Genomic DNA, 12,771 nt, shown 5'->3' with positions numbered 1-12,771 from the left:
GTCTGTTCTTTGTACTTGTCACGCCCAGAGACCGGGGTTAGTCGACACCGACGTTATTCAACAATCACATAATTGCCAAACAACAAGCCTCGTAGTACAGTATAAACCAAAACCAGTTTATATCATAAATACCAAAAAAAAGGAATCATCTTTACAGTAGTAACTCTGAAAACGATAAAAATCTGCGGAAGCGTTTACAACTTGAATTAAAACTCACAAGAACATATTCTTCATTAAAATTCTTCATACGTCCACTATCAGTCCAAAAACTGGTGTCTGATTCTTCTTTCTCTATTTCTTCTTCTAATTTATCTAGGAAATGGTTGTAATGGGGTGAGTATTTTGGGAAATACTCAGCAAGTAGGAGCCGTTCGAGCACAACATAACAATATGCATAATTTCGAAAATCACATGACTTGCATAACATCATTCATAACACATGCATTACCTTGACAAAGCACTGAGATTCCTCTACTTTCAATGGTTTACTTGCGCTCGACCGAATTTCACAAAAACGAAAAAATTTGCAACAAAATTTAATCTTTAAAACAAGCCCACTTACCTTAGACCTGGAAGAAAAGAATTCGAAAATCATAGAAGAATCATGCAACCGACACCTCGAAAACGCAGCAGCACATCTACCAAAAAATCAGTTGTCTTGAAAAATTCATTGTGCCTTATTTAACCATTGGATCGGGCTCAAAATTTCACAGTACGTTCACAAGTACGTCAAATAAATTATGAACAGTGGAGATCGAGTTTAGAAGCCTTTTTGACCTGCTATGGATGAAAAACAAGTAGGTATGCTGTTCCAGCCTAGAATCTGAGCAGTTTTCTTACGAAGGATATAAACGAAAAACTAACCGTTGGATTTTTCTGAAATATGAATATATTATGCGAAAATACCGAAGCATATTCTGAACGGTGGAGATCGGATTTTGAGCACCCGAACGAGAGTAACGAATTTCTGAACCTGGACAGAATTTTGATGACTCGTGAAGAATTTTGAGAGCAAAATTTCGAAAATTGAAAGCAAAAACTCGAAAATTGAGGTGTTAGTTATGAATGAGAGCTTCTCCTATTTATAGGAGTGATGTGAAAATCTTACCATAATTCGATTGATATGCTTTCCAAAATTTAGAGATATTCCTACCATAAATTTCGAGATAGTTTTTCCTTGTTGAGAAAAACTGCCTTGTATGTAATATTTCATTCCAAATTTGATTGATATCCATCCTTAATTTATCGTGTATCTTGCACTGAATTTTGACTGTCATGTATTTATTGGCTTGGAATCTCAAATACCATGTATTATTTAATATTTTAGAATTTATTATAACTCGAAAATAAATCCTTATACATGTCTATATTAAATTAATTACATGACCAAAAATTTGGGTTCTCACAATACTCAGTCGTCAACCTTTGCATGTCAAGCAAAACAACATCAAACTGTGAAAAGATAGAGAAGTGTTATGAGTCAGAAGCTATTTGTGTACAAGAAAAAGATTTAATAACGATAATCTAATCATCATATAAAATTTATTTTTAATTCTGCACATCCACACAGAATTAAGGTTATCCACACCTGTAACAAATAAACTAGACAAGTTAAACACACCAAAGAAAATTTCAAAAGGCTGAACTTATAAATACAACAAGAATAGGGAATTCTGCCATCTGTAATCTAAATCCATTTGGAACAATTTTTTATTCAATCTATGATTTTAACCCTTGATTAAAATTAAAAAATTGTTCGTAATATAGTATCTTCACTGTACTGAAAAATTCAATTGTCCAACTTCATTCCTTTAGTTTTCTTTTTTTGAACATTAAATATATGTGTGCCCGAATATGATAACAGTAATGCACAAAAGGAAAAGCACCTTATGTAATGAAGATTCTAGTTTTACTGTCATTTCCATAGGGGGAGGCAGTAGCGGCTCATAAAATCTGCATGTCTGCTTTGGTGTCCAGATAAATTCATCAAGTTCCATTGTATCCTCTGTAGTATAAACCTGTGTAACCAAATGGGACACAGTCACGAGTCAACTAACATGTGGCACTGGACACAGAACAATGATACTTTCCAACTCTTATCTATGTTGTAAAAAGATGGTACCCGTGAATCCAAGAGAGATTCAAGCTCCATTATTTCGTCCCCAGAATCTTTGATGACGGAGACACCTGATCAGCAAAAGAGCAATTATAGGCACAAAAATTCTTGAAAATAGAGATAAAAATTTGGTACCAAAATTAAATAGGAAAAAAGGTTGTTTTAGCACTAAGGTAAATTATTTTAAAATAACTTTGGTTCTTTTATTCAATTGAGAGAGGGCAAAAGAACAAGTTAGGCCCAATTTAAATTGCACAGAAAAACAATTCATTAAAGGTTTAAGATATCAAATCATCTACATTAAGGAAGTAAAGTAGCTAATTAAATGACTCCGTCTTTTTCATTACCAAATTACATAACGAATAAAGACAATTGAACAACAAAATGTTATCAAAAGTGCGATACTGAAATCTGGTTTATCACGATTTTATATCCATCAAAGAGTCCCCAATACAAATAAAATAAAGGTATACCTTTTCTATTCACTGGAGAAGCAGTCATCCCGAAAATATTGTGCCTGTTTGTAGATTTTTGATAAAATTCCTTCATAATCATAAGTCCTCAATCGGTAAAAATAAATTGTGGCAAATGAAAAAAAAAATTTACAAAAAATTACCAAGTAATGTCAACATTTTTTTTGATAGGAAACAGAATATTTTATAGATATAATTAAAAAGTACAATTAGCGGATAAGCAATCCGCACAATAGAAAGGAAAAAAGAATCGAAACTACAGCACTATAATCACGCCCATACAAATTTCCAGTCCCTAACTAAGTCTGAGATATAAAGATGCTTATACTCTGGCAGTATTGTCGACGAACTCGCGACTCTGAATTTTATCTTTTCCCAAACTTCGTCGATCGATTCCGATTTCTCTTCAAAAATTCTTGTATTTCTTTCAAATCATATGGACCAAAATATACAGTGATATATCATATACCAAAACCTCTGATGTCGTCTCCCTGTTTGCAAACTCGGTTCCAAAATAAACAAGTCCTTTGCCTTATTCAGGAATACCCATGTAAAGCCCAACTCTTTTAACTCTTTCACCCAAATGTTTGTTGTGAAGGAACAATGCAGTAGTAAGTGATCTTCTTCTTTTCGATACAAACAACACCATTGTGGGCATAAGACACATGTTGGCCCACCTTCTTTGCAAAGACTCGCAAGTTTGTAACTTCTCAAAAGCCACTATCCACTAGAATACTTGTACCTTCGGTGGGACATGTACTTTCCAAATTGTGTGACAGTATGAAAATGATTGAAAAGTTGAAACCGAGAAGAAATAATTATAGAAAGATCTAACAGAAAACACCCCTGAGTAGTCCCCCAACCAAATTCTATAATCCTCAACACCGCACTCCAACCGGATGGCCTGTAGTACCCCTAAAAGAACAATGAACTCACCCTCTTCTATCTCATTAAAATTTCTTCTAAATCGGACATCCCATTAGGTAAGAGAATTGACGGTGATAGTGACTATATCTATGAAGCTATTGACAGGTTTCTTAGTTAAAGTGGAAATCTGAAATAAGGATGGAAAACGCTATTTAAACGAGACCCCCCCTACCCACTCATCCTCCCAAAAACGAATGATATTACCCTCTCTGAGCACCCCCCTAATCAACTGATGAAAAGCCGGGAAAGATCGAGAAATACATTCCCGGACTTCTGAAGATCGTATTCCCCGCCAACCCCACGTCACATCCATTATCTTGTAACCCATAAATGCTGATAATCACTTTTTTACACAGAGCCCCCCTTTCTACCGAACCTCTCCACCACCATTTCCCGAGAAGAGCTTTGTTCCTTAAGCATATATTTCCCAGTCCCCGCCCCTCCCACACCCCCGTCTTTTGGTTTGCACACTTGCTCCCATCCTACTACATGACAATGATTTCCCCAGTCGGCTCCATCCCAAAAAAATTCCGCATCAATTTTTCCATTTTTTGTGCCACCCGATTAGAAACTTTGAATATAGACATAAAGTAAGATGGCATGGCACATAAAACTGCTTTGATCAAAGTGAGTCGACCCACCCTCGAGAGAAATGACTTTTTCCAACTTGCCAAATTTTTTGCCATTTTGGATAGCACCGGTACTCCATAGTCGATGGGTTTCCACCCAAAGGAACCCCTAAATATTTGATCGGCAATATTCCTTTTTTGCACCCAATAACTGATGCCAATCCATCTATTCCCTCACCAGAAGTATTCATTCCCACCACAACACTTTTATCCAAATTAATCTTTAGCCCTAAATGAAGCCCGAATCTTTTGAGTATATCCACTAATTCCAACAGATGCATCTTTGAATGTGCAAAGAATAAGGTGTCGTCCGCAAATTTGATATGCGTAATACTTTTTTTCGAAACACACCTCATGATCCACCGCCTCCATCTATCACCAAACTCTTTTTTTCGTAACACAAAATCCAGAAATATCCAATCAACGTTATTGTACGCCTTTTCCAAATCAACTTTAAACACCCATCATCTCTTTTTATTTCTTCGATAATCCTCCACAACCTCATTTTCAATGAGACAACAGTCCAAGATTTGTCTTCCTTTAATAAAAGCAAATTGGTTCTCCACCACTGTAAACCTCATGACTTTTTTCATTCTACTTGTCAAGACCTTAGCCAAAATCTTGTACAAGCTCGTTATCAAGATAATTGGTCTAAAGTCATTAATCCTGATCGCATCTTGTTTCTTTGACAGTAACCCAATTCTTTTGAAAGAAAGCCATTGTGAACCCATCCGGCCCTGAGGCCTTGGATCCATCACTTTCAAACACCGTTTTTTTTTAATTTCTTCCTCTGAAAATGGTATCTCCAATCCCTCTGCTTGAAACCTATATATCTGACTCCATTCCAGTCCTTGAAATTCCACTTCTTCCCCATCGAGCTCTCCTTCCACCCCGTTAGATTTCCTATACAGCTTCCGATAGAATTTTATTATTTCCTCTTCAATTTGTCTTTCCTCAGTGACCAAATACCCATCCTCCAATTCCACTTTATCTATCAGCGCTTTATTTCTTCTGTTAGTCAGTATTGAATGGAAAATTTGCAAGTTTAGATCCCCTTCCATCATCCAATTCAATTTTGCTTTTTGATTGTCCATTTGAGATCTTCTTATCATCAAATTTTCCATTTTACACCTTAAATCCTTTCTTTCTTCTTTAAGAATTTCAGACCACACCCCAACACCCTCTAACTCGTCCATCTGTTTTATCTTAATGTTCATCTCCTTAATTCTAATGCCCACATCTCCAAATACCTCTCTATTCGAATTGGACACTTCGTATTTGATCTTTTTTAGTTTCTTCATAAATTTGTATCCTTCCCACCCCTGAGTAGTTCCATTATTCCATCATTCATGAACTAAGTCTTTGAACTTAAAGTGTTTCAACCAAACATTCTCGAATCTAAACGGAACCAGGCCCCACCTCAATTTAGCCGTGTCAAACATCACTGGGAAATGATCTGAAGTAGTTCTGGGCAGAACCGTTTGTATGAAATTGGGGAAGATCTCTCTCCAACCCATAGGAATAAGGTATATGTCCAATCGACGACAAATCAGTCCAGCCCTAAAATTCGACCACGGGTATTTAGCATTCAAAAGTGGTGGATCATGAAGTTCTAACTCGTCGATCAAACAATCAAAACATGTCATGCTCGTGGTGATAGAATGGCTGTTCATCTTCTCACCCATGTTTCTGACCACATTGAAATCACCTCTCAGGCACCATTTTTCACCGCAGATCGAGTTCAAACCAGCTAATTCATCCCAAAATATATCTCGCTCTCTCGTCTTAACCGGTCCATAAATGGCTGAGAACCACCATTTGATTTCATCATTCCAACAAATTTCAATCGACACCGAAAATTCCCCTATCAAATTGTTACTAACTGCCACCATCCTAGGATCCCACATCACCAGAATACCCCTCGCTCTTCCCACCGACGGTAGGCATACCCAGTCAATGAATCTCTACTTCCAAACACTAGAGATAAATCTTCTGTCCACCTGTTCTCTTTTGGTTTCCAAGAGCACAACTATATCCGATTTTTCATAACTTATGACATTCCGGACTAATTCCCTCCTTCTTGCTGCCCCTCCTCCTCTGATATTCCAATAACAAATTTTCATAATGATCCATTGGTTCCCTTCGAGGTCGAACCTCTCTCGTAGTTATTCCACACTTAAGTCTGAGAAGTTCTCTACTCAAAATACCAGACGACTTCTTAACCCCTTCCCAACATTTTCCGTCCGTAGAGAACCCCTCCATTTTCTTACCATCACACTTTCTGCTAACCATCTCAGCCCCTTTGAAATTATCTTTCTCGATTCCGGACTTTTCATCTACCCTCACCCTCCCTCCTCCTAACAGACCACTAGACAATCCCAAAACTGAAAACAATGCTAGTATAATAGAATGAAGTGTGAATGAGTGATTTAAAAATGAAGAATGCATACCAGTTAGTACCTGTCCCACGTTAGAACTCGTAATTCCCGTTATAGGTGGCTTTTCAAAATTATTTGGTCCTTTTAATGGTGAAAACATCCCCGCCAGTGCCTCGAAGTCTTCTTTCTTTGTAGCAGACTGTTCTGATCGGATAGATATCTGACTTTCAGTTTCTGAGTAACCTAGCTCGACCTCCAGCAGTTCGTCTTTTGAATCTTCAAAAACAGTGTCATCTCTAACATCCGAATCGCATATCCCCTTCTTCGTGCTGTGGGCACCCGTGAAATTAATTTCATTTATGTCAGATACATCCTTATTCTCGACAACCCCTATTTTGCTTTTTCTGTAATAGGTTTGCCCATAAATAAGCATTAATTTGTTGTTATTTACAACACCCACCCCACTAACCTGCACCTCGGTCGTCCTATCATTCATAGAGTTGATTGGCGAAGTTCCAAATTTTGAGTGTTCTTTTGGGACGATTTTTTATAGGATTTTGATCACCTTGCCTCCAGCATTTAATGACAATTTTTCGCTCATGCTTGCTGATATTTTCTGTTTTTCCTTCCGAAATCTAGACCCATGAGCGTCTTCCCTCTGTTTTGGTATATTACCCGATCCAGGCTCTATTCTCAATTCTTCTGTATTTATTGCATGGTTTGGTAAGACTTCCGTATCCTGAAATGCTAAACTATGTTCGCCTTTGAATTTCTCCTTAAGATCTTATTTCCTGCGGATGTTTTTGTTGCCCCACCCCGCCAAGATTTTCTTACCATTCACCAAAACTTGAGCATAAGTTTGCCTTTCGTATTGTTCATAAGCAGTAGGATCAAAAGTTTCTACCCGGATACTTATCTCTCTTACTCTCTTTCTAGTGGAATCTTCAACCTGCTTAAGATGAACCCTTCTTCAGTACCCTTGACCTTGATTTTCGCTGCTCCGAGATCATTGAATGTTAAAGTATCAGCGTTGATTTCCATCAATCCTCCACATTGCTCCCCAATAATTTTAAAATTAGCCAGCAACCATAATTTCCAAGGTAAACCGTAGATGCTAATCCAACTATTGCAGCATTTTTATACAACATCTTTTGTGTTAATATCATTACTCCAGCCCTCCAAATTCAAAGAAATCCAATTGTCGAAGAACACTCTTTTCAATTTTAGATAGAACGAGAATTCAGCAGCATTTGAAAGCCACCACACCGATTTGTTTGCTTGGAACGAAAAAAGTTATATCTTCCTTTTTGCGAAATTCCCGAGAGCATTTTGAATTTTCTCCCAAGAAATGTTCACCCTTCCTCTGGTGACAATGAGTGCTTCATCCCATTTCCTGCCTAAAAATTGTTTACCATTGTCGTCCAAATTCTTCACCCTCCCTCGGCTTTGATCCCTCTGTAGCAGCCTATCATCCTGCTTATCGATAATGAGCTTCCTCTGATTTGTACCTTGATTAACTTGTATGTTATCCCTCTGATTGTACCTCGTCAGCAATTTACCCAATGTATTAGATATAGTTCTCCATCCCGCTAAGTTGATTCCGCTGGGCACAATTGTGGTCTGTTTTCTTCCTTGTTGACATTATTTTAACAACTCCAGAAATCTTCCACGCTTGTTAGTAAATTTCTGAATCGTGAATACGTCATTTCTTCCCCTAAATCTATAAAATGTCGTGTCAGACAGTGGTGCATTGATGAAGTCTTTGAATCTTAAACTTATCCAACGGGCCTCATCACGCTCGAAGTCCAGCATATAACATGATTTCCTGGTTCTCTCGGACCACCAAATCGACCGGCCTCCATTTCTCAATCTCAGCGTGAAAACTTTATGTTCAATCTTGATCACTCGATTTCCTGTCCTAGTAACCAATGGCGCCTGCCATATTAAGTTGCGATTCCTGGTGTACATATATATCTAAAATAGAATCGGCGATAGCCAAAAAACTCCGGTGTAGAAGTAGATGAGTAGCACTGGCAAAGCGAAGCAGCTGATGACTTGAAAGAACGTAGGCTGTGAATAAAAAAAACGATTTCCTATGGCCGGCTCGTGACGCTACTCCGACAAGAAGATATCTATAAATAGCGGACTAACCGACGTTTAGTGATCGACGACGGAGCAGAAGAAAGGTGAGGTAGACGGAGGTTAATGGTAGCAGGCGATGAAAGAAAGTGAAGGAGCTCGAAAGAAAGGAAGGCGAATGAGAGAGAGCATTTTTTGAAAAATTCTCTCTCTAAGACTCAGGAACTTTCTTTAGTTTTTTAATGTCAACATGAAACTGTCAAAGAAATAAAATATTGATAGGAAATAAAGCAGATAAGTTCACCTTCATTATTTTCGCATAAGGGTGATTACCAGTCGTATGATGACATTCATCTAGCACAATCAAGCAAAATGTTTCAAAATTCAAGAATGATTTTGAAACGTCTACCGTTTTAAAAGTGCAGAATTTTTTTATTTTTTAATAAAGCTCACATTTTCAAAATAACATTTATAATAATCATATTTATTTGAACATAAAAATAGCGCGATTTAAAATAACCAGACTCATCCAAAATCGTACGTAAACATAAACGAATAAAAATATTAAAATCATCATCGTATGAAAACATTCATTTCCTTTCAATTTCATAAATCGTAATGCGGAAAACATGCGGTCCTCGGGTCGTGTCGCCGCACCAGGTCTGCCTACTCAGAGTTCGGCACCTCCAGTCTCCTCAACATTTAGCTCACCTGCATCACACACACCTAGTGAGTCTAAAGACTCAACACACCTGTACCAGGAATAACAAGTACATATACATAGCACACAGCAGTGAAAAATATCATACTCAACATATCTTTCATGAACTTAAAAAACGTAACATAAACGTGTCGTGTAAAATCATGACGTGTCAAAACAGCTCATCGTTAATCATCATTCATCATTCATCGTTTATCATTTATCGTTCATCATTCATCATTTATCATTTATCATTTATCATTGGTGAATTCAGTTCATTAGAGGTGACTATCGTACATCATCATTTACGATGGATCCATCATACATAGAACCGCGGTACCCAGCGGCTGTCGGACATCAGTGACAGGATTACCCATCCACTGTGCCTAGGCCTCATCATCAGCATTTACATATACGTCTTAAACAATTACATATACTTCGATAGCCACAACTAATTCCCGTCATTCAAAACATTATGATTTTCATCACTTATAAAAATCATGCATAAATGCAATTTTTCTTAAACTCAAGCATGCGACGTATATCTTCATAAAATCTTAAAATCGTGATCATGATGCATAAACATTTAAAATATCATAAATTTGTGCTCAGGGCGCTGCCAGGACTAAAATCTCACCCCGGGTGCAAAATGACCATTTTGCCCCTGGAAACCCAAAAATTATCGTTTCGCCCCTGGACTTCTAAAATTGACCCGAAGGTTACCAAACTCCTTAAAATGTCCCAAAACATTTTTAAAAGTATTCCTAGACGTAAACTCGAGTCCAAACTCAACTTTACCGATTCGTTTTAAAACTTAGACCGGGGTCCCGGTTTTAACCCGAATCGACTCGAAACTCTACCAAAATTTTCCCAACCTTTTGTCATAACTTAAAACACTTAAGAGGTCCTAAAACAATAATAGTAGGCCCCCCAAACACACGGCTGAATTTCCAGAACTTGCCCAACCATCGGTCCTATCCTAGTACATCACCTCATGCATGATATCCTCCCCCAACTCACGCCTCAAGCTATCCCTTCGCACCAGCCATTAGACAGCCTAACGAGGACCTAGACCAGACCCCAAGCCACCTATCAGAACCAAACCACTGCCCCCATGCAAGCCTCTAGCCTCAAAGAACAAAAAAAAAACCGAGAAGCCACCAAAAGCACCTACCGATCCTACCCTTCACCCGATCGATCCCTCCTTCCAGCAAGTATCGATCCCCTTTCAGGCCTTGTCTCAGATCCTCAAGGATATAATCCATGGCTCAGATCAGTTCTTGTGTTGCTGGATCGGTCCTTGGCACACGCTCTACCCCAAAACCGATACAAACTCCTTGCTATCTTAACCATTCCTAGCGTACCTCCCTTACAACTCAGACCCAACCTGATGACAGCATACCCTTGGCATAAGGAACCCTTCAGCATGACACACGACAGCCCCCTTGCAACAATATTAAGGAATTAGTGAGTAGCAATCAAGAAAGTGCAAGAACCTATGTAAAAATCAAAATTTCTTCATGAACTAAGCTAGATAGGCTCCAGCATATAAAAACGTGTATGATGCAGCAAGAGATAATACAAAGCGTGCCTTATTATGTGCAAACGCAAGACGGTTGAAGAATGAAGCAACAATGCAACGCCGAATGATCTTCTTGCAAGAAAAGAGATGACCGAAGCTTTCAGCTGGAATATGATGAAACCGAGAGGATTTTGAATGGAAAAGGGGTGAGTGTCGGCTGTGGGGGGTTACGGGAGGTTAAAAGGGTAGAATAGGTTTTAATGTCATACTAATTAAAAGATTAATGGGCTCTAATCTTGCTAATTAAAGGTTTAAAAGAATATTTAAACCCGATGGGCTTAAAATTTGGCTCGTTAAATTCAAATACGCTCCTGAAAAATATTTCGTGTTGAAAAGATTTTTGAAAATATTAGCCGAACCCTTAAAAAAATCCCACGAATCGATAAAATTTGCGTACCGTTAAAAATAAAATCTTGCGGATAAAAATACCCAAATAAAATCCCATTTTTTGAAAATACCCTTAGAAACGCTTTAAATTAATTTATAAAAATAGATCATATAATAAAATAATTTTTCTGAAAATTCTCCGGTCTACGTTCCTCGTTCGAGCGAAATGCAATGCATGAACTTAAAAATCTTTAATGAATGAACCTTTAAAATTTCATGAATTAAATTCTACCAAGCATGAATTATGCATAAAATACATAAAAATATTTAAACACAAATTAATGAAATAAAAATGCATTTAAAACTTTAAAACAATTTAATAAAATACCAAAGAAATTTAATAACTTGCATGCATGTGGTTTACGTGACCTTTCAAATTTTCGGGACGTTACAGATTTCCTCAGAGCATCCAGTAAAATTTGAGGTGTCATGACCAATACCTGAGAACAAGAACCATGGATCAACATTGCCAAGAAACCAACTTCCAATTTAAGACCTCATTATAAAAGTATTATTAGAACATACTAACTTTTGGAATGGTTCACGATTATCTTTAAATTATTTCCAAAAAGAATCAAAATGTGTTCGGCAAAATCATTTAGCGATTTCTTGATGTGAAAGGTTACTAACTGCAGTTGAAACATTTATATTTGACTGCTAACAAGTGAAAACAAAAGACGGACTTCAAAAGCACTTATCTTTCCCCAAGGTCATAAGACATCATTTAAGCACGTGTTAAACAAACACTCTCTCTCTCCTCATAGTCAAGCATAGAAGAAAAAGATAATGAATCACGTTACTAAAATTTTACTAACATCGTGCTCATTGATTTGATTTTTTCAAGTCTCTGCATTCCAATCATCAACCCCTTTAGCCCCATATTCCTCCACTTCAAGCTTTGTATGTGATTTTATCTCCTTACATTGCTGCCATTCAACACCACAAACAATGAGATGAGCGGTGCATGCAGAAAACAAGACTTTCTAGAAGTCATAATTTTCTCGAAAAAATTGTAAAAACTAATAGAAAACCAAAGTCATTTGTTTTTGGTAAAATGGGTTCACAGATAAGAATATAAACAAAAAAGGACCACTGGAACGTGTATATTTGCAGTGCCAAGGTGGAAACGCAATAATGTGTTAATCATTTGGAAAATGGAAATTTTCAAAGGGCAGAAGATATTTCTCAATATACATATAAAAAAAATTGGGCCAAAATGGGGGAAAGGAATGCCGGTTCACCTAGTGTAACTTTACATTAACATATATCACACAAGTATTTTGTCTAAACAACAGCCTCAAACTGGAACCAAAATCAAGAAACTTCTACCACAATGCGCAAAACATTTTCCTAATTCCAATTCCAATCTCACGGCACCAAACACGAAAATCCATCCAAGATTAATTTCAGCAAACCATCACCAAATCAACAACATACGGTACAAGGGAAATAACCCATTGATAATCGAACTTAAAATACTGAAACCATCACCAAATCAGC

The 12,771-nt window shown here is 37.3% G+C and overlaps 1 protein-coding gene across 1 annotated transcript; it reads right to left on the bottom strand.

Moving 5' to 3' along the window:
- Positions 1-1,374: 1,374 nt before the first annotated feature.
- Positions 1,375-11,730, bottom strand: LOC140980846 (endoribonuclease Dicer homolog 3a-like). Its single transcript, XM_073446917.1, has 6 exons — positions 11,712-11,730; positions 8,907-8,956; positions 2,590-2,659; positions 2,123-2,187; positions 1,887-2,018; positions 1,375-1,452 (listed from the first exon to the last, which is right to left on the bottom strand). Exons 2-6 carry the CDS (start codon positions 8,910-8,912, stop codon positions 1,375-1,377), a joined length of 351 nt encoding a protein of 116 aa, XP_073303018.1. The 5' UTR covers positions 8,913-8,956; positions 11,712-11,730.
- Positions 11,731-12,771: the final 1,041 nt, after the last annotated feature.

Source organism: Primulina huaijiensis, chromosome 7 (assembly GCF_012295235.1).
Source record: "Primulina huaijiensis isolate GDHJ02 chromosome 7, ASM1229523v2, whole genome shotgun sequence".
In the NCBI taxonomy this organism is placed as follows: domain Eukaryota; kingdom Viridiplantae; phylum Streptophyta; class Magnoliopsida; order Lamiales; family Gesneriaceae; genus Primulina; species Primulina huaijiensis.
This window is presented reverse-complemented; position numbering and strand designations above follow the sequence as displayed.

Bases quoted from the DNA above. Each gene is read 5' to 3' on its own strand.
- LOC140980846 (XM_073446917.1), bottom strand. The intron at 2,188-2,589 runs GTATACCTTTAT...TTTGCTGATCAG, and splicing joins TTCTCCAGTGAATAGAAAAG to GTGTCTCCGTCATCAAAGAT. The intron at 1,453-1,886 runs GTGCTTTTCCTT...ATCTTTTCACAG, and splicing joins TAGAATCTTCATTACATAAG to TTTGATGTTGTTTTGCTTGA.